General features: G+C 35.7%; 1 protein-coding gene across 5 annotated transcripts in view; it reads right to left on the reverse strand.

Annotated features, from left to right (window-relative positions):
* The window catches only part of LOC118629523 (COBW domain-containing protein 3), a 46,064-nt gene extending 21,643 nt beyond the window's left edge, over positions 1-24,421 (reverse strand). Inside the window, exons 1-7 of one of the 5 annotated variants that reach the window (XM_036260853.1) lie at positions 24,190-24,387; positions 17,647-17,733; positions 15,750-15,846; positions 14,398-14,489; positions 7,242-7,301; positions 6,175-6,212; positions 746-792 (exon numbers count right to left, since the gene is read on the reverse strand). In XM_036260853.1, coding sequence (XP_036116746.1) covers positions 746-792; positions 6,175-6,212; positions 7,242-7,301; positions 14,398-14,489; positions 15,750-15,846; positions 17,647-17,733; positions 24,190-24,343 — 575 coding nt within the window. In that variant the 5' untranslated portion in view covers positions 24,344-24,387. The other 4 variants (XM_036260854.1, XM_036260852.1, XM_036260856.1 and 1 more) reach the window with 4 other exon arrangements.
* Between the last annotated feature and the right edge of the window lie 2,562 nt (positions 24,422-26,983).

The following is a 26,983-nucleotide window of genomic DNA, read 5'->3' on the forward strand; positions in this document are numbered from 1 at the left end:
AAAACATTTAGGTTCCATCTAATATGAATCAGAACTATATACCAAATGCAGTGTTTAGGCAGGATTACAAAAAAACAGAGTACCATGCTCAAATGATAGGGAATCAATCGCTTCCTTACCGTCTTTATTATTTATGTCTGGATCATCCACAGCAAATCTCAAGGGAGCTCCCTCTTAAACTCAGCAGCATATTTAGTGACTGTCACTTATCCAAAAACCTTTTTCCCATTAGCAAGAATATGCTTAGGGCAGGCAAACTAATTTAAATATTTATAAGTCTAAAGATAAACTAATCAGGAACATGAAGGTATGTAAACAAAAAATGTTCTAAATGCCAAATTAAAACAATATCCATACTGGTTCCTCTATTATTCTGAGTAACAGTGAACATTTGAATCAAATGAATTAGTGTTAAGAAGGCAGTAATTAAACCAACTTTTTTATAATCAAAGAAATTATATGATAACAAGAAAATATTTTTAAAAGATAATATTTTTAAATGTTAACATTTCCCAAGCTTCTCACAAAGAACTGTGCCAGCACTCACTTTATGCTATAATAAAAAATAGTTTCAAATACAAGTTTAGTTATCAGAACACTATAAATAGTTAGCAATAATTCAACTACAGGAAAAAAATAAATTCCTTGACTTATGGTTTTATACTTCTCAGTTTTTGGTTTTCATATTAATAATTTTCTCTTTCCAATTAGCCAGTAATCCATATATACTTTAAATATAGAATACCTAGAAGCTTCATTGATAAGGCCATCAGGTTTTTCTTCTGTTAAATGCTAAACAAAAACAAATTTTAATAAAAGTTACTGTGGTGTAACAAAAATCTAATGTTAATAAAAGGATTTTATTTTACAGAATCTTTTCTTACCTCTGATAAAGACTTCAACAAGCTCTATCACTGAATACACAAATTAGTTTGTCTCCATCTGTAATTGTTTTCCTATAATGAACCTATAGGGGCTTGGGGGTGGGGTGCTTATATTATAAAGGAAAACCCTCTATACTTAAAGTCATAGAAGCATAAAATGGTATAGTTAAGATTTTAGGCATTTTCCTTTTTATAAAATTGTTCTTGTCCTAAATATTCATTATTACTTATTTAAAAAGATAATCACTGAAATTGTACTTTATTAAAATCTAATATACTTCCCTCCATTCCTATCCCACTCTAGAGAGGACATAATAATGGGATTTGTTATAGCCTAATATATTCCCTTAAAAAAACTACACTTAAGAAGATATATCAGGATCTTTAGCAAATATCTTCCTCATAACTATGAATATATATGTTCTCTATAAAACAGATATACATAAATTCAAACTAAAGAATCCAATTGACAGAACGCTAATAACAAAATAGCCCCACTCCCAACCCAGAATGGTGTATTATATTAAGTCAGTACTGGGCCCTTCCTATACCCTAGAAACAAATATGCTGAGAGAAGGGCACAGCCCTAATTCTAGCATAAAAGCAGTTTATCATTCAGTAACACTTGAGTGATCTGGCTTCTCCATAGAACTGTTTATTTTGCTGACCTCTTCAGAGTCATGCTAGCTCCAAAAAAATATTTTGACACTGACTTGGAGGTCCACGAGGTAGTTCTCCTCTCTCTGGAGGCAGTTATTATTTTCCCATAATCCTATTTATAGCCTTAACATATAGCCATAAGGTTCCTCTGGAAAATGTTTCACCTTCATTACCTTAACTCTCAAAAGCTTCCTACCGAGGCTATAGGCAATTAGATTAATATTCTTTATATTTGAATTGAACTTCACAATTATTAAATCCTTTTACATATATTATCTCATTTACCCTTCATAACAATTATGGGGAAAGGCTAGTCTCCTCATTTTATAAAAGAAAAAAACAAATCCAACCATAACCATCACAGGACAACCTATATTATAGGGCTATTTTTCAAAAATTGAAAATGTGCTCAGCAGAAATAAAATAAAAATAATTTTAAAATCTTTGTGAAAGCTTTTCGCCTTATAAAAATCAGTTTTGTATACAGTGTCACACAAATGTTAATAATCACATAAGAGTATATACATAAAGATTACCTAAAAATTATATTCTAAATTATTTCACTGTGCTCCCTTTGGCAGCACATATATTGAAAAAATTATTTCACCAAGCCAGTTTCACAATTCATTGGGAGGTAGATCATTAAGGTATTTGAATAGTTTGAAACTTAAGAGCAAATTGGTAATAATTTTATTTAATAGTTTTGGTTAAATCTATAGAGAAAAACCTTTTTTTCTCCTAAAAGTCTGCCAAATTCTATTTTGGAATAACAAGACTAAAACTACAGTAACGATATACTGGTTTCCACTTTAGGCACAATCCCATAAATTTAACTGCAGATTCACTCTAATTATGGAAGTCATAGAAATTGGAGAATATTGTAGCAAAAGTTGTTCCTTGCCCTGGCTGGTTTGGCTCAGCGGTTGGAGTGTTGGCCTGTGGTCCAGAGAGACCCGGGTTCGGTTCCCGCTAAGGGCGCATACCTTGGTTGCAGTTTGTCCTGGCCCTGGTTGGTCGTGTAGGTGGCAGCCACTCGATGTGTCCGTTTCACATCGATATTTCTCTCTCTCTCTTCCTCTCTTCTCCCTCCCACTCTACCTGAACAAAAAATGGAAAAATGTCCTCGGGTGAGGATTAAAAAAAAAGTAGTTCCTTGCCAAAAGACCAACTTTACTATTTTTGCTAATTATTCTTGGCCAAAGACTCTAACAAATCCTATTATTGTGTCCTCTAGAGAATAAAGATGTTACCATCCTGGAAAGAGTACCTCACACCCAGGCTCAGCAAATATTTGTTAAATGAATGCTAAATAACACCCCCTATTTGTTGATATAGATACATGAATGTCATTTGAAAAATTCTATATCACATGAAGCAACAAATGCCCTTCTATTAAGCGGTAAACTTATTTAGCAAAGATGTATTTTTAGCAGGGTATCTGTTCCTGAATGACCCTGCAATACTTGTTATTTTAAAATATTTTTCAAAACATGGTATTGTTGACATTTTGGAAGCTTTATTTACGTATAAATTTGGAGCTACTGGCTGTGAGCTAGTGCAGTATAAAAAAAGATATGGCAAGAATATTAGAAACTAATTTTGAATTTCCATACCTAAATGGAACTAATAAAATAGCAGTTTCACAAAGTAACTCATGTTTGTAATGCATTTACTTCTCCAAAAGATTAGAAATCTTTACTCAAAGCTAAATAGAATGGAAAATATTTTACTACCTCCAGGCAGTTGGGAAGCATAACATACAAAAATGCATTAAAACTCTCCCAAACAAAAATCTGCTCACACATATAACTCTATTAAGAATATGGCATGTAATAATCATATATAATTATAGTCAAAGAGATAAATGCCCTGTTCTATGAACATATGAAGGCTATACAAACATAAAGAAATAATAAATGCATACTAACATTTATTTTCTCTGGTTATCAGCACATTTCCCTTATGCAACCTCCCACCTCCAAGACAAACTCTATAAAAAGACTAAAACCAATGACATTCTCCAATAACACATTATACACCATTAAGTCTGATGAGTTCCATTTATAAGGTCAAAAAATGGAAATTCTGACATTCTATACTACCTGTACAGGGAAGGAAGAAAAAATTGTTTCAAAATATTTATATATATTTATAAATAAAAGACCCCAAAGGAGGCCTCATCTCTGCTTAAAGACTGGCTTTTGCTTTTGCAAAAAAAGACAAAAATAATTATGGTACTAATTAATGCAACATATTAAAAAGATTAAGCTTCAACCCTCTAACTTAATATACTACGAGAAAGAAACCCTTTTAAATAACACCACTATAGACACAACTTCAGTAAGGGCTATAGGGTGTCCATTTCTGCAGGAATAGAAACAAGCTGCATCAAAATAAAAAAAAGGAAAGAAAATACATTGTTGTTGACCAAAGTGGAAATAAATCTAGTGTCAAAGATGTCTGATGACATTAAAAAAAAAAAAGTTGCAGTAGGTATTTCTTTCCAATGGATCGGTTATAAATCTAACACTATATTAGTTTAAAAAAAAAAAGATTATTGCAAAATGTCAGTCTATTTATTTTTCGAATCTTTTCCAAGCCAAACTGTTTTCTGACTGAATTGTTTCAACAGCTTGTGCAGTATGACAAAAGAACCAAAAGAAACCTCTCCCTTGACCTTTTCTCTGTAACTTCATTCATTGATTTTATTGCATTAAATGCTGTCACATTTGTAGAACTGAAAAGAACAATGTCAGTAGCCTGGGTGTCAAGTCATGAGAATAGAGAGCTGTCATTTGAAGTTGTCCAATTCTTTGCCCATGATTAAAAAATGAATATTTCAGATCAATGGGTGACAATCCCATTAGAGTGATAGCCCATGATATCAATTACCACTTCAGTTTCAATTTGGCTGGCTGGCCACAGGGTACCATTTCTCAGCTTTACTTGTGATGGGCTGGCTCTGTGAAGCATGACACCCTTAAATTGCTGCCCATTATCCAAGTGTCATTACTTGTACTCCTTCAGAATTCTCTGAATCACAAGCAGCTACTGAGGTCAAGCTTTGCAACCCGAGGAATTGGACAAGTTGGCAAATTCTTTATATAAAGGAAAAGTTATTTATCTGGCATCTGACTTAGAAAATCTAAAGTTTCCATTATCCTGACAGTATGTCAGTTTTATGTAGGTATATTGATTTAATAATTTAAGAGGTTTTATCAAGGTGGCAGGGGGTTAAACATTTACTGTGTTTGCATTATTCAGAATGCTGCTTTGATTTTTTTTGGCCTCTATCACACTGATAATAGATTCTACTTAACCCCTCTCCATACCCAAACATACACATAAAATTATTCCTATCATCATAAATACATAGAGTTTGACTTTAGGTATGCACATGAAGTCTATCAAAAAAACACGAAAACAAATAAATCCTAACTGCTATCCTGTAGGTATCCCAAATTTGGTAATAAATTTATATAAGGGATGAATTCAAACTTGATGGTAATAATCATTCAGAATGAAGAATTTGACCTTTTTGTTTCCTTCAACATTTTGCTAGAAATATTACAATTTAAGAACAAGTCATAATTTTTCTGAGTAAAATTATAATATTTGGGATCTTTGATTCTTAAGACTATTATTAATAAATTTGAACTTTAAAAGCTAAAAAAGGAATTGTCTCTCAAACTTCTCAAATTAGGGTACTTTATCCCTGAGGGAACTGAAGGGCCAGAAAAAGGGTATTGGTAGTCATTTGACAAGCCTGCTATAAATTTCTAGAGCTTCATTTTAGTAAAGGTGTGGAAGAAAAACAATTTTTTTCAAGTTAACAAGTTTAGATATATTGTAGAATATAAAATGGACATAAATTTTTCAATGTTAAATTTAAACTTCTAAAAAATGATTATTTTGGGCACTATCCATATCCCCAGATTGGAATTGTGAGATGGAGGATAATTTCATTCTCTTCCGCCTTTAGTAATATTTCACTTGGAAAGTTGAGAAACACGATTTTACTTTATGTAACAACACACTTTTAAAAATCTTACTAAGTGTGTTTTATACTTTGAAGCCCATTTAAATGCATCTGAGGACCTTGGTAGTTCCAAAAACATTCAGAGCAGGATGCCTTTTAATGAAAAGTTGCTTCTCACTAAACCTATGTATAAATCCTGATTTCTTCAAAATAAAGTAAAGCAGTATTTTTTTAAATCTCAATTATCTCTAGCTTGTGTCTGACAAAAGTTTAACAAGAAAAATAAGCTCTCATATTCTTTATGAAGCTCAGTTTCTTCTATCAATCAGAAAAAACTTATCAACATTGGGGTTGAATCCTACTGAGGAGTTATGAACACCCAAACTTCATCCTGTAATATCCTTATTACAAAATATTATACTTCCAACTTTTATCATATCAAGCCAGAGTAACAGAAAATATTTAATTCAAAAGCACAAAATAATAAAACACACAAATTTAAAAACACACAAATTTTATCTATTGTTTAAAAAAAGATTTTGCTACGGAAAATTTCAAAGAGACACAAATGTAGAGAAAATAATATAATCAATCCCCATATACCCAGCTCTTAAGAAATAAGTAGCAACTCATTGCCATCTTTCAACTTACCTTTAATCCATATTTTGAGTCCACAACAGTTATGATACCTACAAAGAAATAAATCTTTTGATCACCTTTATACTTGAGAATAAAAATTAAAACTAATTTATTTCAGCTCACAAATGTTACTCAATAAAATAGTTTTATTTTCTCTTGCCAAGGCTATAATTTAATTCAATTCCATTAATAAGTGGACGTATTTTCAAATATGTACTGAGTCTCCAGCACTATGTTAAGGTACTAGAGAGAATATAAAATAAATAAAAATTTTAATTAAATAAACAAGCCTTTTAGCTTATAATCCAAAACATTATGAGACAAATTTAAATTTCATAATATAAAGTAAAATGTGATAAATTACATAAGACAGGTTATTTCTAGTTTATTTTCACATAATCAAAATCAAGACTCTTCTTAACATTTAAATTATTGTTTAACAAACCTGATATGTCTTAGGATATCTTATTCCTATAATCTCTCACCAAATCTAACTCACACAAGTATTATACATATGTACCTAAATCTCCAAATGATCAATCAGTTTGACAATCTCTGACTTTATATGCTAACATTTTTTTTCAAAGGATAACAGTAGAATGAGTTTGATGATGCCTGAAGAATCCAAACAGCTGCATGCCACATATATTAGAGTCAAATAATAGGGCCCAGATTCAATGATTCTTAATTTTCACCCGTTAATCTCTGAAAGACCTGGTTTTAGAAAAGGTGGAAAGCTGTAGGGAAAGGGATAAGGGACAACAGAGGAGGGGCAGATGACACATAATAGGACATAAATCAAACAACAGAGGACACAGGAAACCAACCTAGTATTTTAAAAGGAAAACCATTGTGGAAGCACTAAATTGGGAATTAAGATTAAGAGTTGACATCTAATTCTATCATTGTCTGGAGGTTTAGAATCTGTATGAACAAAGACTTACTTTATCATCAAACTAAACAAGTTTAAAAAGAGTAGCAATATAAAGAATTAAAATTATAACATGAATGAACAAAAATCATCTTAACCATACAATATCATTTTACTTGAAACCAAAAATATTCCTTTTTTAACTTACCATCAAGATAAATATCAACCCCTAATTCATCATCAATCCAAAACATAGAAGCTACAGCACCTGAAAATATATATAACAATCATCAAATAAAAATATTTCTTCAAACTGAGAAACACAATTCTATTCAAAATGTTTTAATTTGCCCCAACAAAACTGGTAGGCAAATACATAAACAAATAAAATATAAGTTTCCAATCTTCTTATAGGAATTGTAGTGATAGAACCTTTTACTATTTATACTCACTTCTTCCCCTCTTCGTTTATCTTAAAAAACAATAGATCAACTTTAATCAAATAACAAACCCAAAACCAAACTTCTACAAATGCCATAATAATTTACCAACAGATATTATCAAATAATTTGGGCAATATGGCTGGGTAACATATAGAATTTATTTTTATTTTCTTTCTCCTGAATATAATAATCATACAGTTCAAAAATAATAAATGATCTCTCTAAAGGAAAGCAAAACAAAACATTGATTATTCCAAAATAACTTGTCCAAAAAATAAAAATATGTATTTGTAAATTTTATAGAAGAAAAAAAAAAAACATTCTTATACTATTTATTTAATACTGATATAAAACTTGGGTCTGAGGAAAATTAATTTCTAAATAAGAAATTAAAATTTGACTTTGACAGAATCTGGTTCAGTACCAAGCATACACCCTGATTAGTTTGCCACACCACAAGAAAAAGAAAACTGACAGCAAAGAACATATTTGATTTTTCAAAGCATCCCAGGTCCAGTTAGTGACAGGACTGTCTAAAAGAATGAGTATTGGGGGAAAACAAGGATAACTGAACTCATTCCAATGTCTAAAACTGTCCACCTACCCTGATGAGACGTGGTCCAAGCATCACTGTGTGTCAACAATGAAATACCTGTCAGCTGTTTACAGTGATTACTCATGCAAGATATAGCAAGGGCCACAAGATCTAATGGTTTCCTGATACCTATTGATTTTTTCCCCAAAACTTAATAGTTTTCCAATTTGACTGAAATAGGATTTGTGAGTAACAGGGGTTGAATCAATGTCCGTCCCTTTCACGGAAATTACTTTACCACGACAATTATTTAGCTTAGAACAGGAGAGTGCCAGTCCCCTAAACGGGAAACAACTGAATTGCCAATAAGAATTTTCTTCACCTACTTGGCTAACAATATGATTTTAATTAATGAGGGAGAAAAAAGTATATCTACTGTGTGTATTACTACTCCACACAATAAATCATAAAAAAATTATTCATTTTTTTCACTCAGTATAATTCCTAACATTGTACATAAATCATTTTAGTTTTTAAAACATTCACTGATTTCTATTCAGATAGCTTGTAAGTCCTCTACATTTAACATCTGCCTTGTATTAAGCTGAATTGTAAGAGTGTATTAGAGCTTTTAATATAACTCTGATGGGTATCTTTGGTATAATACTTCCCAGGCTATATAAGAAAGAACTATTTCAAATTTAGATTCAGGTGTTTAGGAGAAGCAGAGATGAGACAATGAAGTTAATCAGTGGTTCTCAACCCAGGGTGATTTTTCTTCACCAGGGAATATTTGGCAATATCTGGAGATACTGTCAGTTGTCTCAACTAGGGGTTGCTACTGGCATCTAGTGGGTAGAGACCAGGAATGCTGCCCAACATCCTACAATGCAGAGGACAGCCTCCTACAACAAAGAATTATCCAGCCCAAAATGACATTTGTGAAAAGGTTAAGAAATTTTGAGTTGGATTACAGAATCTTCCTTTTCAAAACTTCATAAAATAAAATAAAATTTAAAAAGTCAAATTTTATCAGCAGCAACCAAATACACAACCTCTTGTCATAAATTTTGAATAGTGGTAGTTAAAATAAGAAACAGAAAATTCTATGTGACTTATGATAGGTCTTAATTCTACTCCCATACCCAGTAAGAGGTTATAGGGCAATAATTCACAAAGTCCTAACACTTAGCAGAAATAGCTTTCAAAATCACAAGAAGAACTACAGGAGGAGTAAGCAATATGGAAAAAGGTAAAAAAAATGTCAAGGGTAAAATTTTCCTACCATCTCCACATTTGTGAGGGACACTGTCACTTTCTAGGGCTCAGAGCAAAGTGGAGAGGTCTGAAGCTCAAGGATGTCCCTGCACAAGGTATGGAATGTATATTCATGAGTAGTCAGAGCAAACCCAGGACGGGGAGCACTTGGATAAATGGTGATGGACAGAGTCTTGACTGGGAATACAGTGTACAGATGATGTGTTGTGGAATTGTGCACCTGAAACCTGTATAGTTTTGTTACCAGTGTCACCCCCAATAAATTCAATTTTTAAAAAAGTGAGTAGACAAAAAAATTGTGGTATATTATTCATTCATATGCAGGAATTCAGCAATGCAAGGAATTTTTTTAAAAAGCACCTGGCATTTTAAGAGAGCTGAGCCTCAAAGTCACATTGCTCATCAGGTGCTCTCAGTCACCTCTTTTCCCTTTGCTTCCCCATCCCAGCTCCCAGCAATACTCAGCTTTTAAACTGGAGCTCAGGAGAAAAACAGGTGTCAAGTATTAAGAAGAATTCAGCAATACCACATCTAAAGGGAAAGTTCTCTGAGTCTCCTGAATCAAGCACAAACATGCTGAAAAAACTAGACACATGTATTATAGCTTACAAGCAACAACAAAAAGATGAAGCATTCTAATATGAAAATATAATTTGTAGTGCTAAAAAAGTAAACTTACAAACTACATACCATTACTTAACCAATTAATTCATTTAAAACATCAAGGAACAGAACAGATGTTGGTGGAAACAGAATTGCTGACCAAAAGGAAGGTTGGAATTACAGTAAATACAAAGGCAAAAGACAAAGCAAAACAATTAGAATAGGTATGGAGAAAGAAAATTTGATATAAGAAAAATTGGTGTCATAAAGTACAGGATGAAATAATTTTACAGAAAAAACTCTTCATGGTAATAAATAGAAAAATACCTCTAAATGTAGAACTAAATCTACAAATTAAAGGGTACATTGCAATCCAGGAAAAAAATGATATAAATGACACCAAGACATATCTTGGTTTTATTACCAAACTTCAAAAACAAAAATGAAAATTTCAGGCATTTTGGATGAAACAAAAGCAAGTCACTTTCAAGGAGTCAGAAAAAGAAAAAAAAACACTGACTTTTCTATAGCAACATTCATTGCCCCTATATAATAAAATAATGACTACAAAGTTCTAATGAAAATGTTCCCTAAAATATTACCTCCAGCCAAGTAGTCTTTCAAGAATAAAACAACGGGCAGACATTCTCAAACATTAAAGGAAACAACACACACTGAAATTCAAAAAATATATATAGCATTCACAAATCCTTCCTCATGAAATAAAAAGAGAAAATACTGAACAAGAAAATTCAGCCAATCAAAAAATACTGAGAATCACAGAACTACATTGGCTAAGGTCTGAGGGAAAGAAATTGTGATCTGGAAATTTTGGGCCCAGCCAAGTAATCCTTCAAGTATAAAAACAAAACAAGTATTCTCAAGAAATCAAGTATGCAAGAACTCAGGTAATCAGGTAATATAGCACTTACAGCTTGAAAAGATTACCTGACCATGAAATTCCATCAGTCAAGAGAATGATCAACTAAGGAACAGAGAAGCCACAATACTGGTAATGAGGACTAAAACAAATTAAATATAAAACTAAACAAAGTAGGACAGAATATAAATATTAGAAACCTTGACAACACAACACAGAATGAACCAAAACCAGGAGGTGGGAGAAAGTGAAAGAGTGTTAATTTGCTCATCTTTTATGCCAGGCAGTCAAAAAATAATGCTCTCAAAATTGAAACATGTAGTTTAAAAAACAACTTGTCCAATTTGTTTAGGTTCTTTATACTCTTTTCTTCTTTTTCTTAACTCTTATCTCTTGCAAGAAGAAGCATTTATCTGATATTCAACAATTCCTTCACTTCTTTCAAGTTCTCTTTTTTAAATTCAAGTAAAACTAAATTAAGAATTATTCGTAAGCCCTGGCCAATTGGCTCAGTGGTTAGAGCATCGGCCCACAGATCAGAGGGGCCCGAATTAGGTTCCTGCTAGGGGCACGTACCTTGGTTGCAGTTTGTCCCGTCCCCGGCCCTGGTTGGGGTGGTGGGGGTAGCAACTGGTTGATGTGTCTCTCTCACATCGATTATTCTCTCTCTCTCACCCCCTCTCTCCCTCCTACTCTGTCTGAAGATAAATGCAAAAAATGTCCTCGGGTGAGGGAAAAAAAGAATTATTCATAATAGCACACAAAGAATGAGATTCCTATTTTTTTTCTTTTTTATCCTTACCAAAGGATGTATTTTTACATTGATTTTCAGATAGTGGGAGGGAAGGAGGGAGAGAGAAAGAGAAACATTGATGTGAGAAAGACATATTGATTGGCTGCCTCCTGCACAACCCCAACCAGGGCAGAGGATGGAACCTGCAACCAAGGTACACATGCCCTTGACCAGGAATCAAACCTGCAACTCTTTGGTCCTCCTCCCGACACTCTAACCAGTGAGTGAAACTGGCCAGGGCAGAATGAGATACCACTTTATAAAATATTTTGGGATATTTATACAGTTTTCTGAAGTACACACTGTGCAGGGCTTCCCAGACTTATGCATTTATAAGAATCACTTGGAGAGCTTATTAAAACAGTTTGCTGGACCCTACCCTTAGAGATTCTGATTCAGTAGATCTGTGATGGGGCTCAGTAATTTGCACTTTTGCCCAGCCAGTGTGGCTCACTGGTTAAGCATCGACCCATGCACCAAGAGCTTGCCAGTTCAATTCCCGGTCAGGGCACATGCTCAAGTTGTGGGCCCAATCCCCAGTGAGGGGCATGCAGGAGGCGGCCAATTGATGTTCTCTCTCATCGATGTTTCTATCTCTCTTTCCTTCTCCTTTCCTCTCTCTAAAAATTAATAAAGGAAAAAAAAAAAAAGAATCTGCACTTTTCACAAGCTCCCAACTGAGGCCAGTACTATCATTCAACACACCATAATGAGTAGCTTGGCACAGAGAAATCCTAGGAATGAAATATACCCACTTGTATTTCATGGTACTGAGTGAGATATAGGGAGATTTTGTTTTAAAGTTCTTCATATTTTCTTAGGTATTATTTATTTTTTTTAAATAACAAATGTTTAAATTTTATCCAAACGATAAAGATAATTATTCTTAAAATTAGAAGAAACATTAACCCATTTATATCTATAATTTGTACAAAAGCTTTATCTGAGATCTTTTTTTTTTTTTTTAATCCTCACTCGAGGACATTTTTCCATTTTTTGTTCAGATAGAGCGGGAGGAAGAGAGAGAGAGAGAGAGAAACATCGATGTGAAAGGACACATCTAGTGGCTGCCACCCACACAACCAACCAAGGCCGGGGACAAACTGCAACCGAGGTACACGCCCTTAGCGACAACCGAACCCAGGTCTCTCTGTACCGCAGGCCGACGCTCCAACCACTGTGCCAAACCAGCCAGGGCTTTATCTGAGATCTTTAATTTTGCTTTCTTTAATAAAATCATCTTTTTTAAACTCACCTAATCTCAAAGAAAAGTTGCAATTTTTCTAGTGTTATAATGAAAGAAACTGATATATGCTATTTCAAAAAGAGGCATATATTTTCCCATCTTTCTAGATATAAGTTAATTTAATATTTATGTATCATCAGTCAAACCTGTTGGAAATATATGAAAGGTATGGAAAATCTACATCATCCTGTACACACAGCACAATTCAATACTAGTTTGAAAATATGAGGACAATGTTATTATGTAATACTTCTAATAACCATTGAACCTTCAGTATATTACATACAATATTTCTTCTAAACAATTATGATTCTTTTAATTTCTTTTTTTAAATATGTTTTTATTGATTTTTTACAGTGAGAAGAAGGGAGAGATGGAAACATCAATGTGAGAGAGAAACATCAATCAACTGCCTCCTGCATGCCCCCTACTGGGGATCAAGCCCGCAAAGGAGGCATGTGCCCTGACCAGGAATGGAACCCAGACCTGTCAGTCCCTGGGACAGTGCTCAATCCACTGAGCCACACCAGCCAGGCCAATTATGATCCTTTTAATAAATTATTACCAAACATTACTTTAATATAGTCTTACGGCCCAATGCCATAGATCTAGATCAAAAAGAAATAATGGTATGCGCCAGACTTACTAAATGTTCTGTAAACTAGGAATAAAAATGTTACCTAAAAGTTATTTGGGAGCCCTGGCCAGTGTGGTTCAGTTGGTTGGAATGTCATCTGGTACACCTAAAGGTTGCCAGTTTGATTCCTGGCCAGGGCACATACCTAAGTTGCTGGTTCAATCTTGGGTCAGGGGAGTATGGGAGGTAACCAATGTTTCTCTTTCATATCAATGTTTTTCTCTCTCTCTCCCTTCCCCCTACCTTTAAAATCAAAATCAAAAACATTTTTTAAAAATTTATTTGTGTAAGAAGGAAACAAAAACCCACTGTCAGAAACAGATCGCCTTTGTGTAGCTTTCAACAGGGAAGTTTACATGTAATTCCATTCAAAGGTAAAAATTTCATGAATAGTCATTATTCACTCTATACCAGGAAAAAAGCCCAGTAGGCTTGCTTTAACTCTAAACCTTATAGCAGTACTTACCTCCCACCCCCATATTATTTAAGGTTAGTAGTAGAAAAATAAAATGCTAACAATAATTTAAAGGAATAAGTATTGCAGGAATTAGAGCCCAAAAGCCCTTAAATAACAATAAATGACCCTCTAAGAAAACTGGATTAGAAGGTAATCAGAAATAGATCTTGGTAGAGTATAACAAATCAAATATAAACTTAAAAGAAAACGCTCAATTTTTCCTAAATTTCCATATTTTTAACAATTTTTGTTTCTACCAAAACCCCTAAATTAATCAATAACACTTCGAATTCTATTATCAAGTTAAAAGCACTCAAAAGATCATGATTCATCTTCTGAAGAACATGACAACCCAGTATACTTCCTCTTTTAACCAAAAAGCATTTTGAATCTAAAGTAAAGCTTTAATACTCATTTTAGATATTTATCTAGTACATTTATTTAAAAATGTTTAAGAGCTATATTCTGGTTATTAATAATGTTGTTTCTTACCAGGATCTGCTAACCCTGTGGTCTCTAACAGTATGTAATCAAATTTCCCCTTCTTCTGCATCAAATTCTCAATAGCTCTAAGGCCATTATCCCTGGAGAATACCAAAGCATAATATTTAATATTAGCCTAAATATTTTAAAGCAATCATTACAAACATTTAAAAATATATATTCAGCAACCTGAGACAAAAATATCTTTAAGCATGTAAAAATTTAACTCACTCTCAAACTTCTAACAAAATGTCTATTCAATATTTACCAATCAGGGGAAAAAATAGATGCATATATACTGATAGATAAAAATAAATCAGATACATGATAAGTTAATACTTTAATTTTAGTAAAATTAAAAGCAGAGGAAAAATTTAATATACCTGACTATAAAGTAAGCCAGAATCTATTATTTTTATATCTTTTGAAAAAAAAATCAACATAAAAAAATTATAAAATTTATGAATTACAGTAGTTTAATAAAATAGCTAAAGGGATACTACTACTTTTAACTGTGTTTGAAATTAGAGTACCAGGTTTTAATTTCCCTTTTTCTTATAATAGCAAAAGTGCAAGAAAATAACTAATAAATTGCATTTTTGTTGTTTAAGAAAATATGTTATGACTTTAGCCTTGTTAATACATTTGACTCAAACACCTAACATAGTAAATAATATCGAAAAAATTTAATTCACTAGAATATACAAAACCTACTGGACAGATGTTAATTTTCCTAATTCACTCAACAAATATTTGAGTGACTGCTATGTGTCAGGTCCTTTTCTAAGATCTGTGGTATATTAGTGAATAGAACAGACAGTCCTTGGAAAGAACTATAACTGGTGGAACATAATAATGTGAAGATTTTCTCTCTCTCTCTCTTTTTTTTTTTTTTGGTACGTGCCCCTAGCAGGAACTGAACCCAGAACTCTCTGATCCGCAGGCTAATGCTCCAACTGCTGACCCAAACTGGCCAGGGCTATTTTTCCTTTTCTTAATAGACATTTAATTTTGTTTTTAGAGGTTGAAGTTTTGGAACTAAGATCAATGACTTATTAAACTTAGAACCATGTTTTACAGATAAAATAAGACTTTCATGCCACAAAGATTAAATAAACCCTGATATCAAAAATTAAAAAATAAATAAATAAAAAGACCAAAGTATTAGAGCATACAGAAAAAGAAAGAAGACAGCAAGAAATACTTTAAGAAAATGCATCCTGATAAGTCTGTTTTCTATCTGAAAACACAATAAAGCAGACGGTGAATTCAGTAAAATTACACAAGAAACTCAAAGCTGGAAATATAATCAGTACCCATTTATAGTAAATCAACAAGCACACAGTAAACATTTTCCTCACTTTACTGAACAGCAGAGGCAACCGTTTCTAAGTTCCAGCCATTCTTCGTAGAGCTCTCCACCTTGGCTCACTGCTAAGGATTTCTCCACTGCACTTCCTGAAACAATAAGAAGCACTCTTTAGATCATGTGTACTAGCAAACCAAAAATAAAACACTTAATAACAGAGCAAAATTCAAAGCAGAAAATGCATTTTATAACTTCTGTTCTTCCATTCTATTCATGCAGTCTATCTTAAACTATACTAACACTAGCTTATTTTAACTTACATTTCTTATGGAGGATTTAAGCCCCTAAGAAGACAAATCCACAATTAATGAATCATACCATACTTCCTCTTTAGGATTCTTCCCTGCCCATTCCAATTTCCTAATAAGGTAGCTATTTCACAGGCACTCTTTCTTATTTGTGGTCAACTTTATAGATAGTGTGTTTTATATATTAGTTTTCATATGCCTTTCAACCCCTTAAGGTCCTTATCTATATTTTTCTTTTCATTCTTCCTCTAAGTTGTTTTTGTTTCTATTAGACAGCCTATGCAGTATTCTCAGTATGAGTAAAATCCTTAGTTCATTTGAAGAAGTTTGTTTAGCCAGGGCATCAATGTGCTCACTTAAATATTAAGTTTTAGTCAAATATACGTAAGTTTCCTAACAATGCTTACTTAAGAAAAAATATACTTGAGATTCTTATATGCGTTTTATCATATAAGAATGATTTTAAATGTCTTATTTTTCCTCCAGTAAAGAAATATACCAAAGCCAGGAGACTTCTAAATGTCCAGTAAAGCAAACAGCCAAATAAAATTTTTTTTCATTTATTTTTTTGTTTATTTCGGATAGGTGATGACAAAGAGCTTTGAAAAGGGTTACTACAGAATTCAGGGTGAAGAGAAGAACATCTATAAAATGTGAAGGAAAGTATTATGAAGGCTGAAAAGAACAAATTGTGAAAATGACCCAGGAAGAATGAAGAGAAGTAGTAAGAAATAATAAATGCAATCAATTTCCCAAAGATCAGTTAATAAGAGGCTAGACAAAAAGACTGTGATTTAAAAATCTTAGGATTTTAATTTTGTTTAACAGGACTTTTCTCTTTAGTTTATGAAACCAGAAACCACATTTAATTAACGTGCTTCTCATCCTGTTCATAAAAACTAGCTCCTTTACTAATTTACAATAGAAAAAATAGTATACCTTAGTAAATATCCCACAGAAGTTATAGTTTGTGGCTAAAAGAGAGCCTTTATTAAATTTCACACTTAAGAAGAAAAACTTGTAACAGCAATCAAAGAACTGTGTCTTATACTGCTGTATAGATTTTTCAAAACTACAGTTCAGTATTAAAGACAAAAAAATTGGAATGTTTAATGGATGTATTTTCATTTAATCATCATTGAAATTTCTTGAGGATGGAGATCATATGTCCAACTTATTTTTTAAATCTTCAGTTTTAATTGCTTTGCAGATAAATATTCAACAAGAAAAACTTACAATAATTGAAGCATTTTCAAATTTTTCAAAAGTTGATATTAGACAATATAGTCAGTACCAAAGTACCTTTCTAGTTCCTGAAAGCACTTTCTTTCATATCACATATCACATATTTTTACTGTTAGAGTTATTTATTTCATGTAAAATTTTAATTTAATTCCATTGGTATGAATTCAAAAGTTACACAAAATAAAATTTTATAGAAAATATCTTATTTCAGTATTCCAAATCTGTCAAAAATAAAACTTCACAGAAATTAATCTAATTCTTCCCAAACTATCCATATCAATATATTCACATTATAATGCCTTGTGTTTTCATTTTCAAATATGGACTATCAAGTCACGAGTGAAATAAACTGTGCGACAAGTTCTTGCAACATAGCATTTATTTAACTTTGCTTACCTTCCCCAAATTCATTTAAAATAACTGCTACTCTTTTACTGTGTTGCTCTGTCAAAATATAGTTCAGAAGTGTTGTCTTCCCAGCACCTATAAAATATATTTTTAAATAATAAAATTTAAAAGACTAATTTTAAAGACACAAAAAAAGATATAGAGTCCCAATGGTTTTAAAAATGGACATGCTATTTTTGAAATATTATTTAACTAAGATTATTCTAGAGGAAGATTAAAGTACCTTTTGAAAAGTATAAAAAATGCTTTGCTGATACAATATTTTATAAGTACAACAGTCCTACAAGTTGGATCATACAGCTTTCTTTAACCTCATTATGACAAAAATAGTATGCCTTCTATATAACTTATACTACAATAACTACAAGGGCATCTAAAATTTCTATTAAATAAAAAAAAATATTAAAGTAATGCCTTCCGAAGAATAAAGAACTCATGTAGTTTATAAAATATTTAAATTATTTGCATGATAACAATGTTTCTTAGCCAGGAATATGCTATTTAATTCCCTAAAAGTTACATATAAAGACCTTTTACTTCAACATCCATCATTAACCAGACACAAATTCAAACTGACTATATGTCTACTTTTAGTATGCTTAAAGCAACCTATAAAACTTATACACACACACATATCAGTTACACATACACACAAAATAAAAATAGATGTGGAATGTTCAGTCTTAAAAAACATAAACTCGCCCTGGCTGGTTTGGCTCATCAGTTAGAGCACTGGCCTGCAGCCTGGAGAGACCTGGGTTCGGTTCCCGCTAAGGGCACGTACCTCGGTTGCAGTTTGTCCCTGCCCCTCGTTGGGTCGTGTGGGTGGCAACCACTCAATGTGTCCCTTTCACGTCGATGTTTCTCTCTCTCTCTTGCTCTCCCTCCAACAGTATCTGAAGAAAATATTGAAAAATGTCCTCGGGTGAGGATAAAAAAAAAAAGATAAACTCATAAAACTACACTAGCTTTATCCAGTAGGTGGCATATCAAACCTAATATGTTCAGCTTAAGTAGAAGAAAAACATTTGTCTTGTGAGCCATAGAAACCAAAGTTCATAGAAAAAAAAATCCCAACTGCACAGTAGTGTAGTTTGATTGTACAAATATATCATTTGTGTATCTATTTTTCTGTTGGTGGACAATTTGGGTTGTTTCCAGTGTTTTGCTATTACAAACACTTGTACACATCTTCTGAAGTGGATTTACAAGATTGCTAGGGTATAAGTATGAGGGATTTTTACTATTAGGGTATTAATATCTTCAACATTTCTAGGTTATATTCCTTTAAAAGCTGTTGAAGAGTAGAAGGCTTGTATTTAGAGTGCTCAGTGTAGGAAGCTCAACATCACTTAAGTGTGAAGTATAGAATGAAAAGGACAGACCTTAAGGAGGCAGTGCCATGAAGAACGTCTTAAAGCCCGTCCAAGTGTAAGACAGAGGCCCTGAACATGAGCGCTGCATTAGGCAGTAGCAGTAAACATGGAAAGGAAGGGGAGATCATTAAAGCTAAAATACACAGAATACATTAAAAGGCATCAAGACTCAAGACTAGTTAGGAAGTTTTGAGAGTATTCCAGGTGATTGGGATCACAGGAGCAGGAAGATTTAAGAGGATGATAACATGAAGTTTTGGACATGTTGAATATGAGACATCTGTGGGACATCAAAATAGAAACAATCTGGGTATGAAGTCCAAAGAATGGACAGAGGGGGAAATTTTTTTATAGGAGAAACCAGAAAAGTAGGTGGAAATATTGGAAGAAAAATGTGATGGAAGCCAAAGGAACAATGTTTCAAGAAAGAAAAAATTATAACCAGGAACAAGCAGTGAAACTATGCCCTAGATTCAACAACAAGGTTGCTGGCATGAGCCTCACTCACAAGTTTCAGACCATTATTTCCTATGTTCTACTGACCTACAAGTGAGCAAAATGGGGAAAACCAGAGGGGAAAGTCTGGACTATACTGTTTTGGACAAGGAATTTGTTCAATTTCTCAGAAGAGCTGTTTCTGAACAACAGTGTAAAAATACCAAACATAAATTCCGTTATAAAATTAGTCCTGAGTAAAAACAGTAATAAACTTACAGTCTACAAAGCAAAAAGGGAAAACACCAGTGATTTCATTCTTATTTTTTATGTAAAAGGACCTCAGGTGCACCAAGTTTGTATTTATCTACAGTAGTACCTAGGAATAGTATTATCTCCCCAAACTGCTTCACTGTTTTTACACTTAACTTTCCCCATACTTTTAATATGGTCATACATTTATTCTAGCCCTTCTATTTAACTGTAAGGCTTTAAAATAATACTTCTCAGACTTTTCCAATAAAGTACCTCTAGTGTAAGCACATAAACTGTCCTTCATGAAACTGTAGCATGTTCATAAACCTATGAATTCAAGTGTCCCTGTGCACTCCTGAACAACCTCAGTTTAAGAAATACAGTCTTGCCCTGGCCGGTTTGGCTCAGCGGTTGGAGCGTCGGCCTGCGGTACAGAGAGACCTGGGTTCGGTTCCCGCTAAGGGCATGTACCTCGGTTGCAGTTTGTCCCCGGCCCTGGTTGGTCGTGAGGGTGGCGGCCACTCGATGTGTCCCTTCACATCGATGTTTCTCTCTCTCTCTTCCTCTCTCTGCCTCCCGCTCTATATGAACAAAAAATGAAAAAATGTCCTCAGGTGAGGATAAAAAAATAAAAAAAAAGAAAAAGAAATACAGCCTTGCTTCAAGTCAAGATGATAGAGGAGGTAAATGTGGTCCTGCATCTGTATGTGGTGGATAAAAATTGGCAGGGATAACTGGGCAACAGAAGTCCCCCCTGAGGAGCAAGGGGTTCCAGCCTCATACCAGGCTCCCCAGCCCAAGGTTTTAGTATCAGGAAAAGAAGTTCCCATAACTTCTGGCTGTAAAAACCAGCAGAGATTGTAACTGAGTGAGACAGGGCTTCCTGAGTTCTAGGCAGTTCCTCTTAAAGGGCCTATGCAAGGACTTATTTGGACTTACTCGCTCTGAGCTCCAATGCTGGGGCAGCAGCTTGAAAGCCACCAGAGACATACAGGGAGGAACAGAATTGTCCAGCATCACGGTGAGTGCTGGAGGGGAAGCTTTCTCCCAGACAAAAGTGTTGGCAGAGGCCACTGTTCCTTTTCTGGGCCCTCCCCCAACAGTACCAGCAGGCAGGTGCCATATCTTAGTCTCCACCAATCTGCCTTACAACTATTCACCTAGCCATGGTGATTCCCTGAGACCCCACCCCACCCAACTTGCAAGCCCACGCAAGCTGTTTCCAGTGGTTTTTCCACAAATGGCCTATCTTGGCTCGTGCTGCTTCTCTCTCAAACAAGCAGCATCTGGTCTCAGGGTGTTCTATACCTCTCACTAAGTGGACCCAGGCCCAGCACTTGCAGCAGCCAACCTTGGTTTGCAGCAGGGCCTCTCCTAGGTACCTCCAAAGCCCAGCACAAGTAGCAACCATCTGAGATTGCTGTGTAGCTCAGCTCATGTTGGGTACCCCAAACAGGACAAAGATGGTGGCTGACCTTGGCCTGCACCTCCTGGAGGCTCCAGAGCTACTGCACCTGGTGGACCACTTCAGACCATGCTGGAGCACCACCCTACCACCTCCATAAATGAAATACTCAGGAGGCAGGCTCCGCAGGCACCAAAGTCCTGCTGAAGTAAGTCCTGCTCCATGGTGTGGGCCCCTGCAGAGCTGATCCTCCATGGTGGTTGCAGCCAGTCCTTGTAGCCAACTGGCATGCCAATAGTAATCAAGGCTCAAATACAATAGGAGAGTGTACACAGCCACAAGGGGCAGCATACCTGGAATATGCAACTTTGGTGATCAGGGAGGCTGTGCCACTGGACTCTATAGGACACCTACTACATTAGGCCATTCTCCCAAGCCCAAGTGATGCAGCAGCTCTACCAAATACACAGAAACAAACACAGGGAGGCTGCCAAAATGAGGACACAAAGAAACATGTCCCAAATGAGAGAACAGACAAAACTCCAAAAAGACCTAAACAAAATGGAAGCAAGCAATCTATTAGATGCAGAGTTCAAAACACTGGTTATAAGGATGCTCAATGAACTTAGTGAGAACTTCAAAAGCATAAAAAAAAGGATTAGTCAGAAGTGAAGGATACACTAACTGAAATGAAGAATAATGTATAGGGAATCAGTAGAGTAGATAAAGCCAAGATTCAAATCAGCAATTTGGAATATAAGGAAGCAAATAACACCCAATCAGAACAGCAAAAAGAAAAAGGAATCCAAAAAATGAGAATAGTGTAAGGAGTCTCTGGGACAACTTCAAACATACCAACATTTGTATCATGCGGGTGCTAGAAGGAGAAGAGAGCAAGAAACTGAAATCCTATGTAAAAAAAACAATAATAGTGGCCGGTTTGGCTCAGCAGTTAGAGCCTCAGCCTGCAGTCCAGAGAGAAACCGCGTTCGGTTCCCGCTAAGGGCACATACCTCGGATGCAGTTTGTCCCCGGCCCTGGTTGGGTTGTGCGGGAGGCAGCCACTCGATGTGTCTCTTTCACATCGATGTTTCTCTCTCTCTCCCCCTCCCACTCTAACTGAACAAAAAATGGAAAAATGACCTCGGGTGAGGATTAAATAAATAAATATAATATAATATAATATAATAATGACAGAAAACCACCCTAACATGAAGGAAATAGATATACAAGTCCAGGAAGCACAGAGAATCCCAAACAAGCGGCCCACACCAAGACACACCATAATTAAAATGTAAAAGGTTAAAGACAAAGAGAGAAGCTTAAAAGTAGCAAGAAAAAAGCAGTTAGTTGCCTACAAAGGAGTTCCCATAACAATGTCTGCTGATTTCCCAACAGAAACTTTGCAGGCCAGAAGGGGTTGGTGAGAAATATTTAAAGTGATGAAAAGCAAGGCCCTACAACCAAGATTACTCTACCCAGCAAGGCTATGAAAGCTATCATTTAGAGTCAAAGGACATATAAAGAGCTTCCCAGACAAGAAAAAGCTAAAGAAGTCATCCAGTATTAATTGAAATGTTAAAGGGTCTTCTTTAAGAAGAAAACAAAAAATATAAACCACAAGATGGCAATAAATGCTTATCTGTCAACAATTGAGTCTAAAAAAATTTAAAACAAACAGAACAAAAACAGCCTTATAGATATGGGGGGTGGGGGGTTGTTGAAAAAAGGTGAAGGGGCCCTGGCCAGTTTGGCTCAGCAGTTAGATTGTCAGCCTTCGGATGGAAGAGTCGCAGGTTTGGTTCCCAGTCAAAGCAACATACCTGGGTTTCAGGTTCGATCCCTGGCCCCTAATTGTGGTCATGTGGAAAGCAACAAATCGATGTCTCTCTGTCTCTCTGTCTCTCTCTCTCTCCATCCCTTCCATTCTAAAAGTCATTGGAAAAATATCCTTGGGTGAGGATTAACAACAACAACAAAAAGGTGAAGGGTTTAAGAAGTACAAATTAGTTGTTACAGAATAGTCATGGGATGTAAAGTACAGCATAGGGGATATAATCAATAATATTCTAATAACTGTGTATGGTGTCAGATGGGTACGAGATTTATCAAGATGATCACTTAGTTAAGTTACATAATGTCTGATCATTGGGGTATACACCTGAAACTAATACAATCCTGTGTGACAACTGTAACCGAAAAATGAAAAAGAGCCCTGGCCGGTTTGGCTCAGCGGTCACAGCGTCAGCCCTGGGACTGACAGGTCACAGGCACCATTCCGGTCAAGGGCACTACCTCCACTGCGTTTGAACCCCGCCCTGGTCTGGTCGTGTGGGAGGCAACCAGTGGATGTGTCTCTCTCTCACTCTCTCTGCCTCTCTCCCTCCCACTCTTTCTGAACAAAAATGGACAAATGTCCTGTGTGAGGATTAAAAAATAAAAAAGATTAAAAAGCAAAAAAAATGTCTTGGAGAGCAGAGACTTTATTCTTACTCTTTCTCCTACAGTGCTTTATACACAGACCTGAAAAATAAAAATACAAAAGTCTGAGATATGCGCTATTTCCAGGTATGGCTGGAGGAGGTGGCCTGTGGGGCAGGGAATTCACTGAGGCATGCCTCTTCTTGTGCCCGCATTTTACGGACAGGACACCCTTTAACGGCAATAGGCTTATAAGGTCGACATTTCCGGTCTCGTTTTGCAGATGAGAAACTCAGGTGACCGGTACTGTCTGCATTTTCAAGGAGGCAGATAAGCTTCAGAAAGGTAAGGTAATTTGGGCACTAGCCTAGTTTGGGTGCGGGTCCGGGCTTCCGACCGCAAAATCAGAACTAGTATCAAAATGCGAGGTTCGAGTTCAATGTCCCTTGATAAATGTGACTCTAACGCTGAGGGGTCTGGTCATCATGAACCACCCAATGGGGAGCAAGTGGCCCAGCCCGTACCTCACAGACATTTGCTGTAGGCCAGACGCCAGGCCTACGGAGAAGAGGCACCGTCAGCCCCCAAATCCCAGGATAGCAGCGTTTCCAACCTTCTCTGACCGGGATGGTTAGTTACCTAAATACCCGGTGATAATTGTGACTGGGATCTTAGCGCCGAGGCCAGACTTTTCCTCCTCCTCTCTTTGCTTCGTCGCAATGGGGACCAATTCAGGACAATCCTCCTCTGCCGGCTCCTCTTGCTCGTTGACAGCGCCGAAGGCCTGTGACATCGCGGCCGACAGCACGCACGCCTCTCCCTCAGTTCGGGAGCTGGGACGAGCCCGCCCAACAGCAGCTGCGCACGCCCAGCACGCAGGCGCGGCGTCACGTCATCACGCCGCGACGCGTGGCTCCTCCGAGACCCGCCCCTGTTACCTGGGCTCCCTTTGGGGACCACCTCGCCGCTTAGACACGCCCTGAGCGTGTTCTCGGAACCTGAAAGCGGCGGGGCGGTCTTGCTGGGCCTGTAGGTTCGTCCTGCTCCGACCCTGCCGCTGTGTGCGCCGCAGCCTTCATAGCTAATGGCTGATGGCAGGGCTGGGGCCCGGCCGGCTGGAACCTGGAGCGGGCAGCCTGACCTGAACAGTTCCCACAGGGCATAGACTTTATCAACTTGACACTTTTTAGTGTCATCAAATACAATTTCTTTATTCATGGGGGAGAAGGGGAATAGGAGGCTATAACAATAAAATGTTAATTATAAATTTTCTACCTGTAGAAATAACCAGTGAAACCTTTTTTCTTTTTTATAGTTATATATGTTATATGGTTATCTACATTTTTACCATGTACACCCATTACTTTCATTATTACTGTCCCTATTTGTTTGAACCTTAGGTAACCTGAGTTCATTTACTATGCTCTTTGGTTCGTGACACTCTCTCATCATTAATCCATGGATAACCCTCCTTTGTATTTGCATATTTATAATGAACTCCTTTGCCCTCACCCCTAACCCAAGAACGTTACCATAAATTACAGGTACCTGTACACCCCTCTGCTATTTCAGCCCCTGTGTTCAGTCAAGGTGATCAGCAAGCACTGCTGTAACAGTATATAGCCTCAGTCAGAGCAAAAAGTTTTACCCAGTGGTCAAAAATTAAAGACACCCCAATTGTCCATCACATGATAAATGGATAAACAAAATGTGGTATATCCATACAATGGGAGATTAGCTTACAATAAACATGAGTAAAGTGCTGATATCTGCTACAAGATTAATGAAACTCAAAAGCACTATGCTGAGTGAAAGAAGGCATTCACACAGCACCACGTGTTGTATGATTCCATTTATATGAAATGCCCAGAATAGGCAAATCAATAGAAATAGAAAATAGATTGTTACCAGGGACTGGTGGGACTGAGGGGAGTGGCTGCTAATGGGTACATTTTGGGGTGATGCATATGTTTTAAAATTGATTGTGGTGATGGCAACACAACTCTGAATATACTAAAAACAAGTGAATTGTACACCTTAAGTAGGTGTATAATATGCTCTATGAATTGTATCTCAATAAATCTGCTATTTAAAAAAAAGTTAAAGGTCTCGCCAGTGTGGCTCAGTGGTTGAGCATTGACCCATGCACCAAGAGGTCGCCAGTTTGATTTCCAGTCAGGACACATGCCCAGGTTGTGGCCCCAATCCCCAGTGGGGAGCATGCAGGAGGTGACCAATTGATGTTATCTCTCACTGATGTTTCTCTCTCTCTCACTTCCTCTCTCTCTAAAATCAATAAAGGAAAAAAAAGTTAAAGGCTCATTTATGCATCAAAATGTGGTGGTGCCAGTGTGAATTTTCAGAGAAGCACTGACTTCAGGTCCTGCCCCCAGAAGTTTTAAGTCCTGGCCTTCTGAGCAGAGTTGAGTTAGAACCTATTTGTGGTGATTTTCCAATTGAGCCATACCCAAGTACGAGTATAAAGATCACAGCTCAATAAAATCTTTCCTTTCCTCTATTTCCATAATACTCGTCATCAAATTATCTATCTATGAATTTTGTGGAGTTCTGTCATTTTCTTTGCTGACTCTAGTAATTGGGCGGAATTTAGCAAGCATGTGTCTGAAGAGGTCAGGGTTAGGATTTATTCAGATATATGGCTTGGAATCTCAGCTTTTCCTGCACATCTGGGTATGATTGTTTTTACTTCTGTTGTAACACTGGACTCACCAATTTTATCCATTTTATTTTGAGTGAGTCTTTGTTGTTATTTAATCAAAAATGCCTTTTAAAATAACTTTTTAAATGTCCTATGTATAATAGTGTAGAATCTATTACAGTTTCTAATATAACTTAAAAGTTTTCTTAGGTTTGTAATTTTGTTCAGTCTCAGTGCTTTATGGTAAAACAACAATAATGTGTGGAACTCTTACCATCTGATAGGCATTATGTTAAGCACATGAAATGCATTATCTCATTTAACTCTGCAACATGAATATTATTTGATGACCATTTTAAAGACAGGAAACTGAAGCTTAAATCACTTACTATTGCAACAAAGACCTTGCTCAAGGTCATACAACCAGTAAATGGCAGCTCTGGAGATCAATCCAGGTCCTCCAAACACTAATTTCCATGCTCTTCTAAGCCAGAGATCTGCAGGCTTTTTCTGTAAAGGGTCAGGTAGTAAATATTTTAGGCTTCTCAGGTCAATAAACAAATTCAAGGATATTATGTAAGTACTTATACAATAAGAGAGAAAACAAATTTCTACAAACTTTGAATTTTGAATTTCATATAATTTCCATATGTAATGAAATATTATTCTTTTAATTTTTTCGACCTATTAAAAATGTAAAAAAAAATTTTTTTAAGGTAAAAATCATTCTTAGCTTCAGACTGACAAACCTCAGAGGAGGTAGGCGGGGTTGGG

The sequence above is a fragment of the Molossus molossus genome, unplaced genomic scaffold (assembly GCF_014108415.1).
Source record: "Molossus molossus isolate mMolMol1 unplaced genomic scaffold, mMolMol1.p scaffold_m16_p_14, whole genome shotgun sequence".
Taxonomy (NCBI): Eukaryota; Metazoa; Chordata; class Mammalia; order Chiroptera; family Molossidae; genus Molossus; species Molossus molossus.